At 43.0% G+C, this 21,768-nt stretch overlaps 1 protein-coding gene and 2 non-coding genes across 8 annotated transcripts in view; all 3 read left to right on the forward strand.

The window, feature by feature from the left end:
* Positions 1-21,768, forward strand: part of nav1b (neuron navigator 1b) — a 60,050-nt gene that overhangs the window by 7,143 nt on the left and 31,139 nt on the right. For all 6 annotated transcript variants that reach the window (XM_028405733.1, XM_028405737.1, XM_028405734.1 and 3 more), the window contains exons 2-4: positions 6,498-7,291; positions 7,447-7,535; positions 21,606-21,708. In XM_028405733.1, the coding sequence (XP_028261534.1) occupies positions 6,525-7,291; positions 7,447-7,535; positions 21,606-21,708 (959 nt within the window). In that variant the 5' untranslated portion in view covers positions 6,498-6,524. The remainder of the gene's footprint in view (positions 1-6,497; positions 7,292-7,446; positions 7,536-21,605; positions 21,709-21,768) is intronic.
* Positions 9,607-9,679, forward strand: trnar-ccu (transfer RNA arginine (anticodon CCU)). The gene has a single exon. It is a non-coding gene; the product is annotated as a tRNA-Arg (tRNA).
* trnar-ccu (transfer RNA arginine (anticodon CCU)) lies at positions 10,295-10,367 on the forward strand. Its single transcript has one exon. It is a non-coding gene; the product is annotated as a tRNA-Arg (tRNA).

The following is a 21,768-nucleotide window of genomic DNA, read 5'->3' on the forward strand; positions in this document are numbered from 1 at the left end:
GTTTTTTTTTTAATCATTCAAATAAAGTCCCTTTGTTTTAAAATCCATCCGTCCATCCATCATCTGAACCCGCTTTGTCCTGCAGTGCAGGGTCAGGGCTGGAGCCTATCCCAGCCATCTACAGGTGAGAGGCGGGGTACACCCTGCACAGGTCACCAGTCCATCACAGGAATCATAATTCAAAAATAACGCCCCAGCAAAAATCTAATAATTTCATTTCCAACAAGCAAACAAACGAGTAAATGTAAGAATAAAAATACAAATTAAAATGGATAAATTGTGGCTAAATAAACATTTTTGGAAAAATGTCTCCTTAGCAGAATGATTTAAAGACTTTTCACACAGTAACAGGACACAGCAGCCTCATGCTTTAACCTTATTCAGGGTGTTGATGATGCTGTGACTTTACTGCCCATGGTTAATCACTTAAAGTGACTTATAAAGGATAAATCCCTGTAATGGGCCAACAGCTGCCTAAATACCCGCTTTAATCTGCTGTGCCACAAAAAGCACAGTAGGCTTTAATGAAGAGCACAATATGTTTGTTTTTAATGGTTTTATGGTAATCTTTCAGTAATTAGACATCAAAACATATCACAGTCAAACTGTATGAAATGACAGCTGCTGGTAATGAAGAGACGGGAGAGCGTGGCACAATAAACACACTGCAGCAGCAGCAGTGTCAGGCTGTGTCATGGACTGAGCAGGGATTGTGTTACTGTATACTATCTGAGTATAATTCTGATTCTGCTGACGACAACTCTACTAGCGCTTTAAAAACAACTCAGTGATTCTGATGAGGGAAGACGTATTGGATTCAGCTCTGTTTGTGTGACACAGTGATCCACTTCAGCCTGGCCTTAACACAGTCAGTGTAGTGACACTGATGACAAACTGAAGATGAAGGTGATTCTGATTAACATCCCACTGTGTTTATATCCCATCTAACAGCAGCTGTCTCTGGAGGCGACCCCAGATTTATAAAATAGGGATGATCGTTGGACTTTTTCTCAGTTTGTCTTGTTTGTATTTCACTTTGGTCGTGTGAGTGCAAAAATTGTGCAAAAAAAATGGGTGGTCCAGCGGATGGTGTTCTATAAAACTGCCAAAAAGTGTAATATGGTGACACCGTCATGTGAATTACTTTGAGTGTCCAGTGACGCTCTCTACATTTATTTAATCAGAATGCTGAAATTGAATTTGCCATCACAGGCCTCAGTCTAAAACCATTACAGCCGTGCTAACATACAGCTCGTCCTCACCAGGAAAACATAACAACACGTCGATGTCCATCATAATGGAACATGTGTGTACATTTCTCTGGCTGGATGTTGAGAGGGGTAGGACTCGATGTGATGGTAACCAAAAAAGACGACCCCGGAAGGGAACAATTTTCCTTGTAAAGTAGCTTCACTGTTATGTATGTGTGTTTTAAGGGAATCTTTACCCACGTCCTTATGCCCTGTTAACTAATTAGTAATTCTTGGTTAGTAATTTCTAACTTAATAAAATGTAACAGCGAGTAAAAACAAAACAGCTCCCAGTGTCAGGGGATGTAAACGCCATTTCATGCACCCAAAAAATAAAAGCTATATAACACTGTACTAACCATGTAAAAAAAATAATCATATTGCATATCAAATTAAACAGGAGAAACTTTACTACAAGCACATATAAGCCATGTTTACACACATCAAACATAACTTCAACACCATCCAAATCAATTATCACTCATCAAAATAAAATTCTCATATCAAAGTCACTTGCCACATTCTTATTGCTAGCTCTGTGACACTTCAAGTCACACAAGCACACAAGGTGTCATATGAAAGCTGAGACTTTACCAATTGACACTGTTACAGTTGTCTTGCTATGTTATAAATATTTGGTAAATTAGAATATAAAGAATATAAAAGTAAAAAATCACTAGTTTAGAGCGAGTAACAAAGAAATTCTGTCTTTCTTCTGTAAATTTGCAATAATCAGTCATATTTGAAGGCAATAAATGCTTGGTTCAGATAGACCAACATGTCTGTGTTTATTCAAGACTAAAAATATTAGGACATTTATTATGTTTGTGGAGGACTTTTTTGGGGGGAGAATGTGGCAACAGTCGTTTAGCATATAATTTTCTTCCATGTGGCTGGTCATTGGTGAGTCTAGCACTAATATTACTACTACCTACTTTGTAGCTTTGTCTTAAAGTTTCTGTAATTAACTTAAGTTTTTTGCAAATTCACTTTGTTTCCATCATCACAGATGATTTTGTAGCTTTTGATTTTCACCCACTTTTTAACAAGTGTCCTAAATATCTGAACAAACACCTGAGGGGGGAACACAGAAACACAAAAGTGCAGCTTTTCAGCTGTCACAGATGACAGGGACACACAGCTTGGCCTTCAGCCAAATGTAAGAAGGGCCATGTTTGGCTGCCATGTTCATTTGTTAACCAGTGTGTGTGTGTGTGTGTGTGTGTGTGTGTGTGTGTGTGTGTTCATATGTGTCACAGAGTCCATGTTTCTCCCAAAAGAGTCTCTCCCTGACAAAGCTAGGACAGGAGGAGATGGTGAAAATCAGGAATCTAGGACTTGGTGCTATATATAAAAATGAGATCAGGCCTCATGTAAAACTGGATAAAACGACCGTCTTGAGAAAATTGAGTTATGTAGATAATGTAATGATGCACTCGTTCAACTCTGTTATCTGTCGGCACTGAGTGCAAGTGAAATAAAACAGTTACCACTTTTTAGGACGAGACCAGGCCCAGAATCCAAAAATAATAATTACAGATGGCATCATAAGGCCTTGAATTTGAACGATTTCCACATTTGTTCATCCATATTTCAGACATTTTCCAAAATGCATTTAGGAAATGGACTCCTGATGTCTTAGGAGTGCATTATTATCAGCCCATCTGGCACAGCTGTGCAGGCTTTCTGAGCAGTTTGGCGACTTGGGCAGAGTAAAGTGATCCTGTGCCGACATGATGTCGGCCTCTGTGAGTATCTTTAGTCTGGCCCTCTGGTTGATTATAGGTTTGGAGGACTGGGGCAGTTTTAGCCGCTCGCAGCGCTGGCTGGATTCTTTGTTGATGGCATGTTGAAAGGCTGGTGTGTTAAAAAGGAGCTCAAAGTCACATTCAAACTGTGACAGAGACATGAGCCTCAAGGGGGACATGAGGCATGATGTCACCACTGAAAGATTGAAATATGAGTCACATAAGTCTGGTCATTATAGGTGAAATGTATGGAAGAGTGACCTTAGGGAAGAAAGGGAAAAACTGAAGAGAGAGAGAGAGGGAGGGGGAGTCCTGCAGCTTCCCTCCTCACTGGCAGTTTGTTGTCCAGCACTGATTTGCCCCCACTCTCTTTAAAGCAACACGTGGTCTAAATTGTATTACAGTAAACTGCATCATACCGTTAAGTGTAGCTCATTTCTGCAGAGAGCATGTTAGCCTGCACCGCAGCACACTGTTTCCTCTGGATTGTCTCAGTGCAGAAGACTGGCTGATGTTGGACGTTCATTCAGTCAGGTAAGATGGAAAACAAGCTTGTTCGGTCCTGTTGGTTTAAACTTAGTGAAATGGGCAGATTTTATTTGATCTGGATCAATAGAAGAAGCACCAGGATGTCAGTTGTCATCACTGTTATTTTTGTTGTTCTGTACGCTACATATTACTTTGCACAGGACAACCTAACCTAATGTCACATGTCCAGAGAAGACAAAGGTAGCAGTATTACATCATGTTTCTCAACATTTATAATAGTTTTTTTGTGTATAATACCTTATTTTGGGACTTTTTTTAAATCTTACTATTATTTGTTTGTGTTTTTTTTACAGTAAGAGATTACACATTGCTGTAAAATAGCTGCAGGCTTCTTGTGAATTGTGTGGTGATGAGGTCTTGTGCTCATTGAAAAGACTGTGATGACCACGTGTGGTGTGGTGTGGTGTACATAATGTATATCAAATGTGTTGATGCTTGCAGCACTCAAAAATGGTGCAGATGGTAGTGAAAGGTGTTGAAACTGTTTTATATCTTCAAGTCTGCTATGGTAATTCTTTGTAATCAGTATGGTCTCTGTGGATTCGAGTTGGACTCTGAGGGGCGGGACAAACGGATGCAGAGTCAACTGCATCTGGACACATTTGGATAGACACACAACCAATCAGACAAATGAAGCATGAAAACAAGACCAGTGTCAACAAAAGAATATCCAAAATGGTGTGCAGCAGAGTAGGTACACAGGTAAATGCCTGGTGTAATCCAGGATTATTATCAAACATGTTTGAATGAGGCAAGCAGGAAGAAAAGTGGAGGGATTTCAGATTCATTCATGGATTTTTGCAGTGTCTGGGGGTGGCTGGGCAGGCTGATGCATATGCCACAGTAAAAAAAAACACACAACTCTTACATGGGAGAGAAGTCACTTGTAGAATTTTAAAAGACTCAGGAGTGAAGTGTCTCTGTACTCTGTCAGCATCGGGTGAGTGGGTGAAGGGCTTGGTGGACGGCTGAAGCCCTGATCATTATCTGGTTTGTGGTGGGGACAGCCGGTGTTGGCATGGCCTGAAAGGAGCTGTTCTCCTGCTGAATGTGCCAAATGGTGTCAGCCTACCACTGGCTTTCACAGCACGCTTCACACTGGAGGTTGTGGGTAAAGGACCAAGAATACATTAGGCAAAGCTGTTAAAACATATGCTGCCTTCTGACAGGCTTTGATTGATGTTTTTTTAATGATTTGTCGTCTTATTTTAAAGCTCAGTTGTTTCATTCATTACAGTTTAAACTCACAGTTTTTCATAGCATTGCTTTAAATCAGCTGCTCCATATAAAAGTGCATCTGAACGTCAGACAAACATCATCAGACTCTCAGATCTGGACTTTGAACTGGTGACTCCCCTGGTCTTCAGACCTCTTGTCTACTTTGATGTTGTAATTGATACATAATGGTATAATGGTGCTTTCCCTCAAAGCATCTCCTCCTCTTTCTTCTTCCCCACTCACTCATGCTTACACTCTCACAGTCGCTCATGTGGTTAGAGAGTGTCTCTCTGTGAGGCAGACGCCCTGGAATGTGCAGCTGTTTTACAGTATTTGGTTCAATATAAATCTTAAATCGACTGCTGTTATCCATCATGCAGCAAACTGCAAAGATGGATGTCTGCAGCTGCCCCTCCTCCACCTCCAGTTATAAGTGTTTTTATACACAGACCTGTATCCTGACCTGCATCCTTAATAAACAGATGAATGTGACACACTAAGTACTTATTTTATTGACAGGTGTTGCTGGCTATTGTGAAGATTGATACAATTCTTCACAAATCCTCCTCCTCCTCCTCCTCCTTGTCCTTCTCTTTCTGCTGAAAGAATTGCCAAAACTCAGGGCCTCAACACAGAATGAGATCCAGATCCTGGTTAAATCTACATGCATGAAATTTGGTTCTCATGTATCTCATCAAGACGAGAAGAAAATTTCCCACGATTTTCTGCCACATGTCCCTCAACTCCTCCTACAGGAAGTGTCCCATATAGGTAACATTTTGTTAAGCAGGTTTCAAGACCTTCAAGATCCAAATTTATGAGAAGATGTTGGATCCAAACAGGAAACCATGTTGACCTGTCAAAGTTGCTCTTCCTCGCCATGTAACAAGTCAGTCAAACTTCCCAAACTGATCAACATTATCATTACTCAAACATGTTTGATAATTATAAAGATCGATTAAAGTGGCTCCGACCTGATCGGGACCAGTAAAATAAACACAGTTAAAACACACAGTTGAAGATTGTTTGCAAAAGAACTGGTTGCAACAATCCTTAAAATTAGGCCAATGTCTGGCACTAAATCCTCTAGAGTTCAGCTAGCTTTAGCAGGAATAGCAGAATGAAAGAGCAACATGTGAAGTGTTTATGTGTCTGTCTAACAGATGGTCTGTGACACAATTACTAAAGTCCTTTTAGGAGAGGCCTTATTTTCCATTAAACTGCATCTGAATGTCTCGGCTGGAGAAGCACTCTGCTCACTTTACAATAAAGTTGTGAAGGAAATTGTTCTAGTTTCATTTCAGTGACTTTAAACAGGTCACAGGAGGTCTGAAAGTGAGTTGTTAATGGATGAGCATGCAGATAAGATAACAGCCAAGAAAGAAGTCCAGGCAGCAGCAGACTTCTGCACAGCTTTTTAGCTGACATGGACTAAAGAAAGAGTCCTGGAGCAGAGGGAATATGAGGACAGGGCTCACTGGGAGGAACAGAGCCGTGCAGAGAGCTACATGGACGGAGAAGCCTAGTCTGGTGCAGATATTGTGTTGTGGATAGGACTGTGACAGAATGCTGTCACCTTAACATTAAGTAACTTTGTATATGTATGTTCCTGTATTTACATGTATTATGTATCTACAGCATCGTCCTTAACCAGCTGTCTTAACTTGCTTTAACTTTGTTGTGAAATATGAGTTGTTACACCCCGATTTATTTTCCCCTCCTTCTCTTCCAGACCTCAGTCCAGTGACTGTCACTAGCCATGAGTGTTGGAGTGAATATCAAAGTCATATCTCAGAGCCAGAGTGACGCAGGTGTCAGCTCTAGTCTCCCTTTACCTCGAAGCACGATGCCTCTCTCCAAGACGGATTCCAAACGACAGTACAGCAGCCTTCCCAGTCCCTCACTGCAGTATCAGCACGCCGCCAAACGGCGGCCTTCATTCTCTTCATCATCTGCTTCCTTGGGCCCCACAGAGCTGCTGAGAGGTGCAGCTTTGAAGAACCACCTGCTACAGCAGAAGGCGAGCACGTACTCCCACAGAGGGCCAGCAGCTACGGAGCGGACCGACGGCACGTGCTCTGCATACAGCAGTCCTCAGATACCGAAGAGGGAAGTCCCACGCTCCAAAGACACATTGGATCTCCGCAGCAGCACGCTGACCCAGAAGGCTTTGAGAGACCTCCAGTTAAGACGAAACACTAACAAGAACTGGACCTTTGGGAAGTATCGTCAAAGCAATGTGGACAACGCGCAGGAGGGTGACACCTTGCGCCGGCTTTCGGCTAACGTTCAGTCAGGCCACTCTCGAGGACGCTTCCTCTATACTAAAGGGGCAAATGGGAATGAGATATCAGGAGTGCCCTCAGCTGGGTTGGAGGTGAGAAATACATCCAGCCAGAACCAGGGAGGAGCTTCAGATGGAGAGATGAACAGATCCAAGTCTTCTTATCAAACATTCAGCATGCCGCGCAGAGGGAGCGAGCCAGGAAGAGTCAACATGGCTGCTGTTGCTCCCTTCAGGTTCAGGTGAGGGCACTGTTTCACCTTTTAAGATGAAGGGATAAGACATACACTGCAGTTTGTTTTCAGGGGAATGGTGCAGTGCTATAGAAACTCACATCCTGTGTCTCCCACAGCCATGTTTTGAAGTCAGAACAATTTTTTTTTTGTGTCTTCTTTAGGTTTCAAGTCCATGATGACACAGATGCCACCCTGGATGATCTGAGTGACTGCTCCTCTGACTCCATGGAGGTCTGCTGTGATGAGTTAGGTGAGTGTACACTGTTCAGTGCCCTTTGTTCTTGGGTCAAATGCACTAGTCTCTCAACAACCAGCCAACTATACGCACAGGGGCGCCTCGTAGGATTGGCTGATGTTTTTAGCATTTTATAGCTTCCATAGATGAGCTAAGTGTTTACATGTGTGGAGCTCGCCCTCAGATTTAAACAGAGACTACAGCTAATAATCTGCAGTATACAGGACATTTTAAAGCAATGGCCTCCTTTCTTTTTCTGCTCTACCAACAAGTCTAAGCTGGTCCAATATTTACTTTTGTCTGTGGTCTGGCTTGGTCACTTTCCTGCTTTGTTTTCTTTGTTTTCTTGGACGACATCCTATTTTGGCTTATGCCTGGATCTGCAATGACAACAGCATATTGAATAACAAGTTACAGTACATAGAACCATCTGATTGTTCCTGTAGTTCCCTGTGTGCTCCTACCTGAAACACAGTCACATAGTGCTGGTGCAGGTGCTGCTGTACCCCATAGAGGAAGAACCACTCACTCTGTTATAAATTGATACACCAGAAAATGATATTGTAATTATTTTAAGGCAAAATAAACATCAGTGTCACTTTAAAGGCAGAAACCTCTCCCAAAATACACAAAAGCTTAGAGTGCATTTTGCCATAAATATTTAAAGGCGTCTTGAAACTGTGCTTCAAACCTACGAATTGATCCTCAGTAATAAGTTATGTCTTGGGTCTGAAAATCAAAGAGCAGTCTCTCCATAAAGGTTAACTTATTTATCTGTAGGGACATTATCACAGAAGAAGTTAAAGAACGAATGTTTCCCAGAGTTCATAGAGGTCATCCACTTGTTTTTCCCGTTTGTGTTGTATTGCATCCTGTACCGGATTTAAGCTGGATCCATACTCTACGAGAACAGAGAACTTGCTCCTCGCTGCCGACGTTACGCCCACAAAATGAGGTAATTTTCCTTTCGGAGCGCCTGTTCTGCAGCTCTCGCGGACACATGGCCTGGGTAGAACTTTTGCTCTCAGTGCTGTGTGAGAACAATTCTGTGATTGGTCGGAATTTAGTGCGCGTGATGAATCATGACATCCTGGTCCATTTTAAACCCATGACAACAGGTTCACATGTGGTGGAGGTGGACCTCAGTGGGTGGATCTGTGTGAGACTCACAAGCAATAGCTCTAAATGTCTCCATACTTACCTGTGTTGGTCTGACTGACTGTGTCTGGTGTGTCTAACGACTGGCTACCAACTATGAGACTACAGGGGGGCTGTGGTGGTGGGACAGGTGGACAGTCCATTGTTCTTGCTGGACACATGTGAGTGAAGCTTGGGTGTGGATAGAAGCACAAAAACTGGTCTACCTGAAGGACAAAACTTCCAGAGAAAAACAAAGCCCTATATGCAGCCCAGTGCAGTGAGGAAGGCCTCGACCCGTACATCGGAGAGCCTGCAGAACCATGCAAGCTCTGAAATCCTGCTGATCTGCTGATACTTCAAAGGGGATTACCAAAACACACAAGCTGCACAATGAGCAGTGTTTTTCAGCAGCGTAGCAAGTGTGCTGGGCCCAGAGGTCAGTGGATCAAAACCATCCTCTGCTAGAACACAGCTCAACGTTTTCAGCAAACAAGACATGTCGGTGTATCTCAGCAGCTTACTTTTCGTGAGAACTATACTTTACAGTTAACTGATGTACAGTTGGATACCGGCAGAATGATGAGTCGAGACCACTGGCAGTAAAAACTATGGACAAAGTTCAAAGCTTCAAACCTACAAATTGATCCTCAGTAATAAGTTAGATCTTGGGTCTGAAAATCAAAGAGCAGTCTCCCCATAAGGGTTAATCATTTATCTGTAGGGACATTATCACAGAAGACGTTAGAGAACAAACCTTTCCCAGAGTTCATAGAGGTCAGCCACTTGTTTTTCCCGTTTGTGTTGTATCATATCCTGTACCGGCTTTAATATGGCTGGCTGTTGATACTGGACTCTGTTCAGCATGGCAGTTGTTCTCACTGTGTCTGAAGCGAGGAAGGCCTCAACCTGTACATCGGAGAGCCTTCAGAATCCACATGACTGCGAAGCCCCAGTGGCCTAATGGATAAGGCACTGGCCTCCTAAGCCAGGGATTGTGGGTTCGAGTCCCATCTGGGGTGTTTTTCAGCAGACTACCAAGTACCTTTCTCTGCAATTTTGGTTTTGAAGAGTTGAGAGCCATCTGCAAACTTGTGGCTATCCCACCTGTGGCTATCCCAAAGCCCCCAAAACAAGACCCACCACCAACAACAGGAAGAAGCACAACAACTAGCTGAGGAAGAATATCGTCATCCCACATGTGTCAGGAGTATCATAGAAACTCTGCAGAATCTTCAACAACCATGACATCCTGGTCCATTTGGAGGACCTCAGTGGGTGGGTCTGTGTGAGACTCACAAGAAATAGGTCTGAATGTCTCCATACATATCTGTGTTGGTCTGACTGACTGTGTCTGGTGTGTCTAACGACTGGCTAACAACTGTGAGACTACAGGGGGCTGTGTAGTGGGACAGGTGAACAGTCCATTGTTCTTGCTGGACACATGTGACTTGGAGTGAAGCTTCCTGGGGTGGATAGAAGCACTGCATGCAGTGGGGAAGGCCTCGACCTCTACATCGGAGAGCCTACGGAACCATGCATGCACTGAAATCCTGCAGATTTTGCTGATCTGCTGATACTTCAACGGGGATTACCAAAACACACAAGCTACACAATGACCTCATGTGCACTACAGCGCCCCAGTGGCCTAATGGATAAGGCACTGGCCTCCTAAGCCAGGGATTGTGGGTTCGAGTCCCATCTGGGGTGTTTTTCAGCAGCGTAGCAAGTGTGCAGCTTAATTTTCATGAGCACTATACTTCACAGTTAACTGATGTTCAGTTGAAGACTAGCGGAATGATGAGTCAAGACCACTGGCACTAGAAACTATGGACAAAGCTTCTGTGACGTCATCTATTTGTTTCTGAAGAGCCGTTTTGAGGCTTGATGGGAGGCTCCAGGACGCTCTGGCCGCCGCCATGTTGGCGGATGTGCTTCAAACCTACAAATTGATCCTCAGTAATACGTTATGTCTTGGGTTTTCTCTCCATAAAGGTTAATCATTTATCTGTAGGGACATTAATTACAGAAGAAGTTTCCCAGAGTTCATAGAGGTCAGCCACTTGTTTTTCCCGTTTGTTTATCGCATCCTGTACCGGCTTTAATATTGCTGGCTGTTGACACTGGACTCTGTTCAGCGTGGCAGTTGTTCTCACCAAGTCTGCAGCCAACTCGCAGTCTTCCACCTGTTTTCTGCATCAGGATTTCCTGAAGTACTTCACTTCTCTCTTAATGTGGATATGGGAAAACAAATTCTTGGCAGAGAGCGCTTCCCTGAAATCACACAGCAGCATTGACGCAGCTCTGTTTCTAAATGTTCATGTCTCTGATGTGCCATCATCATGAAAGTCCCGTCGTTCATCGCCATTCTGTGCTGCATAAAACGTTAACAGCTGAATGTTGTGTTTGTTCCGATGCCTGCAACAACTCTGCACCTCACACGTCTCTTACAAACAGGCCCAATGCAGTCTGTATTATTCAGTCAACATTTATTTGTTATGTCTTTAGAGCTTCAATATCGGCTTATACAATCATCAGTCATTCAAGTCCAATTAGTGAGAGATTACATAATTAAAGATCGTCTGTAAGTAAGTGGTATTGATTTTAGGAGCAATCACTTTGACCACAGAACATGCTTGATATGAAACATGTTTGTTGTCAGACTGGTACTGCTAAAACCACCGTTGGAGAAAGTTACCAGTCCTTTGTAAACCACATGACTGCAAGGAACCTGCAAACAGGCTAATGTTAATGATTTTGAGTTGATGACACTCACATACACAATGTCATTGTGACACATGCATCAGAATAATGATAGAATTTCTTTGGATAACCCAACAGATTAAAACAGACCTGATGACAGAGCTGGAGGTACGTTTTATGAAAACAAATTAAAGTGAAAGATGTACAGATTACCTGTCAGTAAAATTATTATTTTTTTGACAGCCTCTCTTGCTTGGCAGCTGTAGAATTTATTGAACTAACAAGAAGCCATGCAGCTGAGTTTGAGGAAAGAGCTTGTTCGGTGTAATCTCGGCGCTCAGATTGTAGCTGTTAAGTTGTGGGCCAAACATAACATTACAAAAGGTAACATGACTCACTCGGACTTTCCTCTCTGTTGTCATGGTCTCGGATGGATCCTTATAATGTATCATTGGGAGCTTGAAGAGGTGAGGAGTAAAACTTTCACACAACTTCAACTTCAAACATTGTGTCACTCAACAAAAGCTGTATCAGAATTTAGGGCAGCGGATTGATTTATTAATTTGGAGATATGTCAGTGAAGATTCCCTGGCCTCCGGGTCACTGTTCTTTCAAGTGCCTGACATTCACACTGTTTAGTGTAAGTGTTGTGGATTTCTAATAACAACAAAAGAAATGAAGACTTTTTTTTATTTATAACGTAATGCTGTTGGACTGTGGTTCCCTGTGATTTTTCGTCTTGGGCCCCAACAGACTTCAGAGTGTCTCTGGGGCTGTAAGCAGTTGAATTACAACTGCAGCTAATAAAACAGCTGAAAATATTTTGTTCACATATGAAATTACAAATCTGAGCCGTGACTTGTTTTGACTGTTTATTATTGACGATCATTGGCCGCACATTCATTTAGAAAAAAGATCTTTGATCATTGCACCGAGCCATCATAAAACCCTCTAACTGACCTCTTAATTACTTTAATAACTTTGTGGGGTGAGAGCCTGCAGGCAGCTGCCCCCTGGAGAGGGACCAGCCAGGCCAGAGTGGTCCTCCACCACTGAAGGGGTGGACAGATGCAGGACTGAGTGGTTTGATGGGAGGATCGGCTTTCACCTCCTGTCTGGGAGTTCCCCTCGTCCCCACTGGACGGACCTAGGGGACGCTTAAATTCTGTTTTTGAATGAAGAGCATAGAGATGTGTCTTGGTAAGCTGTCAGCTGCAAGATGAAATATAGGGTTGTTTTAATGATAGTTCCATTCAGCAGACACATGTGCAGGATCTCTGGTGAGAAATCTTTGCTTTAAAATCTCTCAAGTTTCAGAAAAGGGAGACTCACTGTTTCAGGCCACAGCAAATTAATCACTCCGACATGATGTTTACCTTTGCTATCATTTCCTGCAGCATGAATTCATCATGAATAGAATATTTCTCAACACATGAAACTTTGTTGGGGAAAAAAAATCCTCACAAGTCTTCAACCCTCAGGCTGCTCACATTCCAGCTGCACAATGATTCCATTAGGTCTTTATTTAGAGGCATTAATTACCACATGACTTCATTATGCACAAATGATCCTTAGACTCTATTGCAGGATATTGTAGTGGTCCGTTTAAATATGTCATGAAGTGTTAAATCATTTTTGTGCATTAAATACAGAGGGACTCTTAGTACATTGGGGAACTTGTCTGTGTGTGAAACCTGATCTACTATAATATTTTGTGATAAATAAGCATCTGAAGTGTCGAAAAGCTTTTTTACTCGCACTCTACATGTGGTTATGTACACATCTACATCGTTGTTCTGTGTGGTTTTCCCCTTGGTGCACATGTGGAAGTCTCCCCGACGTTCTTGACTCCTTTGCATCATCGCAGCTGAGCAGCCCAAAAATGATTACACATCCTGACCAAAGCAACGCATAACAGACAGCTGTGCGACTGGTCTGCCATGTGCACACAACACACACACCTATGAACACTAAGCTGTCCAGCTGCACAACATGAATCAGACCCAGATATGAAATAAAGCAAATAACAGATTCAGCACCACCCTCCTCTCTCCTGAGAACTGGTGGCGACTGAAAGTTTTTACAGAGTGAACACCTCCTATAACAAAAATGAAACATGTCAAAGACTCATAACAGCCTCATGGTGACGATAAGCAGATGACGACTGACAATGTTTAAGCACATTAGGCAACATCCCTGCAAAGCTTGTGCTGTTGTTTCACAGGATTTTGCTTTCCAAGTGAGTTAGTGGACACTTTCTAATTAGCACTGAGGCAGATTTCTGGTCTTGTCATTGACAGTAAATGGATATGGGGAGTGTGACAGCTCCCCTGAAATTAGGATAAAACATCCCAATTGCCCCCCAGGTCATAAACCCTGCCTCTTCCATGTTAGTAGATCAGACACGGACTGAAAAACTAAAATACTTGTCAGATTTTGCTTGTTAGCTAGTTTATACCATGCCAATCTGCGTTTAGGTGCCCTTCTTTTTTTTTTTTTTACACAAAATTGAGGTAAGGTTGTGCTTGATGCACAAGTGGGTGGGTCTATCAGCAGAACAGCGACGATGCGGCTTCAGGTTACAACTTCACACTTTGGTTCCAACATGGCAACGCCCAAATGTGACATATTTTAGCCTAGAATGGATGGAGGCGAAGCCAAATTGTGAGTTTTTATATAATTAAATTATATTCAGGCTTAAAGTTCTATTTCATGATGGGTGTTGCTATTGTCTGCCTCAGCTCACCTCACCTCCACTCTTTTGCTTGTATTTTAATTAGCCATGAGTAAAATACAAGCAAGTTATAGTCTTATTCAATTCATCCTAATGGCAACATGAATGTCACAAACGAAAATTGACCCTCACTAGGACTATACAGAAAGCAGACGTATAGAAATTTCCTCTCATATGATTCATTAGAATTCCTCAACAAACGCACTATTCACTGCATGATGGGGGTAAGCGTGCTGTCGGTGGAGTCAGCAGGGGAGCCTCGGAACTCGTGATGAGGAGGAACAAGACTTGACATTGTTTCCAGAAACTAATTGCCAGATCAAACAGCGTTTCTGGTCCACGGGCCACTCAAGGTGCCCTGGAAGTCAAATAAAGAAGGCGGTGGAGTGTGCTGCCGTCCAAGTGTGACACTTAAGAGTGGTACCCTCTGGACATTGTTGCTAACAGGTCAGTTGTGACCAGTGGGATTTGCACTGTGGTTTTATCCTGTCACGCTGGTTTGTGGAAAAAAAGAGCAGTCACTCTTTAACAGGAAAATGTTAAAGTTAAAGTTGGGATATTTAAAGACGTTCTGTGAGATAATCGCATAATAACATGTGGCTCGTATCACGTTTATGGAAAAGGTAATGTATCTTTGGCAGCTGTGTTTGTGCAGTTGAGCGGTGAGGTCTGGTGCAGATGACATGCACGCGATGAGAGAGGGCGGTTTCCATGGAGCAGCCCTGCATGCGAGCACTGCAGAGCCTCCTCAGTCCTCCTCAGAGACGCCTGTGTGGAATATCTTTAAAAGACGATTACCCTTCTCTGTCAGCAAATAAACCCAACAATGCACCTGGGTTGTAGATTTAACACATAGTCACACGTGTGTGTCTTTTAGGTGTCTGTGAATGTATCTTACATTGAGTTAAAGATATTTCCAAAGTGTGGTTTTGGGTGTGTTGCTTGCTCACACTGGCACATCTTGTGGCTCACTTAGCTTGCTGAAGTGAAGTCATCATTCTGGCTGATAGACTGGATTTTAAGCCAAATGTAATTTTTTTTTTGAGCTGTGGACTAATTTTTCATTATTTCATCTGTTTTTATTAACATCTACACTTATAACACAGCCAGACTGCAGTTGTCCAGGGTAACACGTTGCTTTTTTTGAGCATATGATTTATCCAGCTGTAAATCTGGAATAGATATCATAAGGAAGCTCAGACAGGATCAAAAGATAATCTGGATGCTCCAGTTGTTGTATTGTGAAGAGCTGTGACTGACCATAATTCATGCTGTAGTCTGTAATTACGTGTCTTAAAATGTATTGCTTCACACATTAATAACCCCTCCACAAACACTTAATGCATCACGTTGAGTATATTGAACACTGGAGGTGAAAGGAGGGGGGGGGGGGAAGAACAAAGGAATCGGAGGAGATGGTGGGAAAAGATGGTGTGTAAGAGGGGGAATGGTGCCTGGTTTTAAAAGCCACAGATGAACCTTTCTCGTCGCTCTCCTGCAGTTTACATATTCTGCTGAGACACAGCAAAGCATCTTTAAATGAAGGGAAAATGAAGGAAGAGGAAGGAGGCAGGGGAGGGGAGGGAGGCTGGGAGAGAAGGCGGAGGCGAGGCAGAGGCAGCAGAGAGCAGGGGGAGGAGGGAGAGCACTGTTGCGTCTGCCGCCGCTGTCATTCTGCTGCTGCGCGGTTCAGCGGCAGGAGGGTGTGCTGGAGGGAGGAGTGTGGAAAAAACTGAGGAAAGGAGGACGGAAGGGAAGGAGAGAAAGGGAGCGCCTGGGCAGCACTGCAACAGCTGCAGCTGCAGCAGCCTGTCAGGAAGAAAGAGAGAGAGTGACGGAGACAGGGGGAAGAAAAAGAGGGCTGCAGGATTGCCTTTTTATTTATGATTTTGCACAAGGAGAAAGGTTTTATGAAGGAAGCCTGTTCTCTCCCCCCCTGATGCTTTTTGATATGGTCTCATGCAGGAGGCATGCTTGGAAATAGTGTGAAAGGCAGAGAAGGAGATCTGAAGATGGAAAGGACGGATAGCACAAAGGCTTACGGCCAAGCAGATGGCAAAGGAGTTGGCATGGCAGCTAAGAGGGCCAAGTCTGGAGTACCCCAGAGCACACAGAGGGGTGAACTAAAGGTTTACCGGGCGGGTAGTTCTGAGGGCAGGATACCAGTGCCCTCCAATCTTCGTAAGCAGAGGTCTATGACAAACCTGGCTGTACTCACTGACGCTGAGAAGAAGTTGCACCTTTATGAGCCAAAGTGGTGCGATGACATGACCAAGACTGGAGCAGGGCAGACCAAGGCGGGCAAGCCAAAGACAGCAGGGGGTGGCAGCAGTGCTGGAGGTGGTGCCCCTCTTTCACGAAACCTATCCAAATCTGAACACTCACTGTTCCAGGGCAAACCAAAGCCCTTCAGCCCACTAGCTGCTCCGTCTGCCCTGAGCAAACAGAGCCGCATACCTCGTGGTCCTTATGCTGAGGTGAAGCCTTTGAGCAAGGCACCTGAGGATGGAAAGTCAGATGATGAAATCCTCTCCAGCAAGGCCAAGGCCAGTGCAAAGAAAACAGGAGCTGGAGCTGGAGCTGAGTCTAGTTCCAAAGCACAGGGAGAGGAAGGGGGAGACAAGCCCTTCCTGAAGGTGGACCCAGAGCTGGTGGTGACAGTGCTGGGTGACCTGGAGCAGCTGCTCTTCAGTCAGATGCTGGGTGAGTACAGCAGAGCAGCCTTGATGCCCGTACAGTATCTTATGTTTGGTTGTAGTGCTGCAGACCAAAAGCCCTGCTCGTGTAGTTTTAAGAATCGGCAGCACGCCCCCTTTGAGACAGCCACCGCACGGCACCTGCTTGCTTCTGCAGACCCACATTTTCCCCCTGAATGGATTTTATGAAGCTGAGGGAGGGAAAAAAAAAATCAAGACATCCTGGTGCTTGCCAAGCATGCGGCTATTGTTATTATTTGATCAAATTCTGCCCTGGATCACATAAAGCTGAACGGATAGTTGGGCACCATGATGCTCCATTGTTCCTCCAGCATGTTACTCGGGTGTCTGAGGCTCGGCTGCATTGATTCAGTGAAATATGCTGCTTATTGTCATTGCCGGCTGATTGCATGAAGCCTGAGGAGGGGGGGTTTCTGGGTTATTGCCTCCAGACTGATAGCCTTTGTAAACCTCATGTTTTCTGCAACATGTGCTGTTACTCTCCATCCCTCTGCAACACGCAGGCTTCCAAATAACCAGAAATGGAAACAACAGCATGCCATACTGGGTTCATGTAAGCACAGAGGCACACATTTAGCTTCCTCCCAGCCACATTCATCTGCAGAGCACAGATGGTTTCTTACTACCACGGTGCAAACGGCAAAGAAAATGGCTTTCTCTCTAGAGGTGTAGTTCAGGTTTAGTAGTAGGAGTGGCTTCATAATTTATGAGGGCATCGATCATCATTAGATAACAGTTGTGATTCTTGTCGTTCTGCATGTGCAGCAAGGAAGATAGTCTTCCAGACACTGTTAACATACAGTAGTATATGCATGTCTATTCTTTGTTCTATATTCAGATACCATCTTGCATCCCATGTTCCATTCACTCATTATCATCGAGGGAGCATGTCGCATCCTAATCAACACATCTGTGGTGATTTGATGTTATCCATGCTTCATTAGCATATATGGACATCGATCACTCATGTTGGTCACGGTGACAGCACAGCATGTAGCAGCATGCACACTGGCATCCAGATTTTGTAAAATTGCTGTGACCTCTGCAGATTTCTGTACCACACCCATGTTTTTTTTAACCTAATTACAGAAAAAGTGCAGCACAATGCCTTGGGCTGGTACAGCTCTTCATGTCTGTGTGCATTGACCTCCATAATTGCTTAAATCAATTGAAAGTCATTGCTTCTTTACAAAAAGAGGCGATCTAACCTCCTAATGAATTATGTATCTTCATTTAGGATGATAATCCCACGTGGGCTTTTGACACAGGTCAAGTGCTTTGTGTTCATTAGAGGAAAACAAAATGGGAACAGTTACAGAAAAAAACACTCTAACTGTTTGCATCAATGAATTAAAATTTCCTGTTAGAGGCATCTCCCTGCTCTGCATTTGACTGGAACCACTTCCGATATTCTGACTCCACATGTACAGTGGGCATGCTTGTTACTGTAAATAGAACTTATTTATAGTCTGCTGTACATTCAGGGTTAATGTTTAATGCTCTGCTCTGTTTCAGCAGAATATCTCATTATGAGCTCCATTGAAAGGATGCGTTTATATCTGAACATAGGTCGCTTTGTTTAGCAATATGACTTCAAGAATGATCAACTTAGTTAATAGGCTCATTTATTAAACTGCCCATGTAAGTTTGTGCCCTAGAAAACACTGGGACATCACAGGACTACTGTACCAAGCTTTGGATGCACACACATGCACACACAAATACAAAAGCCCTCTTTAAAGTTTGCAATGAAAAAGAATTCTCAGGCTTGTTTTGGGTCTGTTTAATTCTGCTCTTCTCATTCACACAGACCCGCTTTTCACTGTCCTTTGTATGATATATTCAAGAGGACCAATCCATTGGTAGAAATTATTATTATTAAAGCACTGTTAAACACAGATTCTATTTAATTAGTATTCCAAATTCAGCAAAAAAAGCAGAGAAGAAAAGTACAGGCTGCACTACTTGTTCTGATAAAAACAGAAAGGGGATGAGTAAACCTCATTCCATCATAATTGTATGGGATTTGTCAGGCCACATCTCCGTAAAACCAGGCTGTGGCCTGCAGCTACCAGAGTGGAAAAGGTAGCAAACAGCATCTGAGGGAAGTAATGGTTATGGCACACATCTTTATAGGCTACTGGGGCACATAGGTCATAGATGTGAACTGTTTATAGAAATAATTGTTATGGGCAACAACAACCATGTAAACAGCAGCTGATCCATTCAGGTTTTAGGCTGGATTACATGACAGTGTTTCCTTTGTCATTTATTGACACACACACACACACAAAGATGTGTGATGTGTTGACAGAGATTGTTTCATCTCACTAAAGCAGTGGTTGTCTCGACATTTCTTTGAATAGTGATAATCTAAAAAAATCCTGGTTATTGATGATGATGATCATGATTGAACATGTGGTCATTAGAAGAACTGCAGCCACCACCCCGCTTCCTTCATCCTGGACTTTTATGACTTTTTGCTATACTGTTTGCCTGAAAATTAGTGTACTAATGTGAGGTGAAGCTGTAGTGTTGTGTTCAATACATCATTTATTGTTGGTTAGAATATACACTGAATGACATATTACACAAGTGTGTAGCAAGAGTCAGGTTGTAGACTGGATAAAAAGATGGATGATGTGGCTTTGTGTGAGGCTCCACCCATTATTAGGGCAAAACTAGGGCCAAACTATCTTGCTTCACATGGTGCCACCATGTGACCAGAGTTGACACAGGTCAACAGGTGAAGCCGCATTGTTGGCGTTCTGACCAGTTGACTGTGGTGTTCCCTCCTCCTTAGTTAAAATGACACTAGTAAACTAGCTAACAGCCATAAATCACGTCTGGAACAGGTGGGGGTTTATGACCTATGCTATGTGTCTGATAAATATTGCATGAAAAGGTTATTTTGGGAGGCATATTATTATTACTTTCTTAAAATCCAGAGTAAAAGCCATTCATTGAAAAAAAAAAAACCTTCGTACGAATAAAAAATTATGCACAGGAATTTTTTTGGAGATGGATTCTGCCTTTAGCATTTCCCTCTGGTGCCACCTGCCTGTATTACAAACTCTAATAAAAAGACTCCCTGAACGCTTCTTGCAACCTCAAGTGTCTCAGCTTTGATGAATGCCACATAAAGTAGCGTAGTGTGTGAGGTGCCAGGCCTGTCCTTCACTCCACTGTGCAGCTATGTAGATCACTTCCTCATGCATTGCATCATTCATAGGACTTTAGGATTCAGATCTGCTTCTATATTCTGTCCGAGTTTCCCTTCACTGCCAGAGGCATCACCGCAATGCAGGGTGCCAGAGGACCGTCAGTCAATACCCGGGAACAAAGTGCATTTTATATGCAGCTTTCTAAACAGATGTGATCCACGTCTGCGCTTTGTGTTTACCATTCCTGCTTGACTGTATTCCCAGGAATAATAACAATTCACACAACCTAATTAAGAATGTTAACTAATAGAGCTGAATTGATTGATTATAGTAACATATCCACTACATGATGACTGGATTTAAAGCAATTCATAATAATAATTAGATCTTAAAATTGCATAGATTCATTGACGCTACTTCTGCCTAACAGATGCTTTCCTAGACACATGCTGACCCATTCATGTATTGTTGCACCCCAAGGAAGTGAGTGTGCACAGAATATTTCAGAGGTGTTGGATTATTTACCTGTACCTGTAAAATTGTGATTTTTGGCGAATGAGTGATCACTGGTTGTTCGTCTCTTTCCAGATTTTGCTCCATATCTGCTGTAACATTAACTTAAACAACAGTAATTTTACCACTGACCAGACCATTGTCTGTCAGAATGATATTCAGTTTCAAGTCGATATTCTCAGACTGATGAAGTACAGTTTGTCTGCCATCATACAGCTGTATTGCATTACACAGGGGTACACACACATTTCAGAGGCTTTTTGCATCAACCAAAATAAACACAAGCACTCAATATTATTGTGTTTCCTGTTTATTCAGTTGTAAATTTGATATTAGAAAGTGTGCTTTCAATGTTTTAACTGTAATGCTGTTGGATTAAATTCACACTCTGTGTACACACTGGGGATTCAGTTCCTCATCTTCTTATGAGAACAGCACATGATTTGATGTGTGGTCCCCTGACAGCTCCCCCAGCCTCAGCTAATGCAGTAAATGTTCATTTCTTTTTCCTCCCAGAGGCTCCTTGCCTCGGTGCTGCAGTGGAAACCCCCCCTCCTGGCTTCTTGTGTTTTTGTGACATGTGTTACAGCTAATGCAACAATACTCTTAATTGTACAGTAATATTGATTTGACACAGTCATGACCCACTGACTGCACAATTTACACTGCATGCAGCTCCGTCCAAATAAGCTGACCTGCAGTGAGAGCATTTTGGCTGCAGTTCAACTCATTGTTAGCTTAACCACTTGAACTGAATGACTCTGAGATAATACACTACACAAAAAAAAACAAAAAAAAACAAAAAAAAAAACACAAAAAGCTCAGGAAGAGAAAAATATCTTGGTGTGGCATGAATCCCCCTGGTGGGCAGTTTGAGCTACAGCCACCCTTTCAGTCATTTTTAGGATAGGATTTAGGATTTAAGGCTGTGACCATACATCCTACACAGGAGACCCATGACACATCTGTGCAGATGACACATCTGTGCAGAGACAAATAGTACGAGCATATATGCAGAGGCAGTTAATGTGCAGGCCTGTCAAGAGAACACTTTGTGTCTAAGTCTCATATTGGTTGAATGTTTTATAACCTCTTGTTCTGCATGATTGGCCCACAGACCCTGAGTCCCAGAGGAAGCGGACCGTGCAAAATGTCCTAGACCTCCGCCAGAATTTGGAAGACACAATGTCCAGTCTGCGGGGCTCTCAGCTGAGCCATAGGTGAGAACAAAAGCCTCTACTTGTTTAATGATAGTTCTGATTATCACAGGCTAGCGTGAT

Source organism: Parambassis ranga, chromosome 5, assembly GCF_900634625.1.
Source record: "Parambassis ranga chromosome 5, fParRan2.1, whole genome shotgun sequence".
NCBI lineage: Eukaryota > Metazoa > Chordata > Actinopteri > Ambassidae > Parambassis > Parambassis ranga.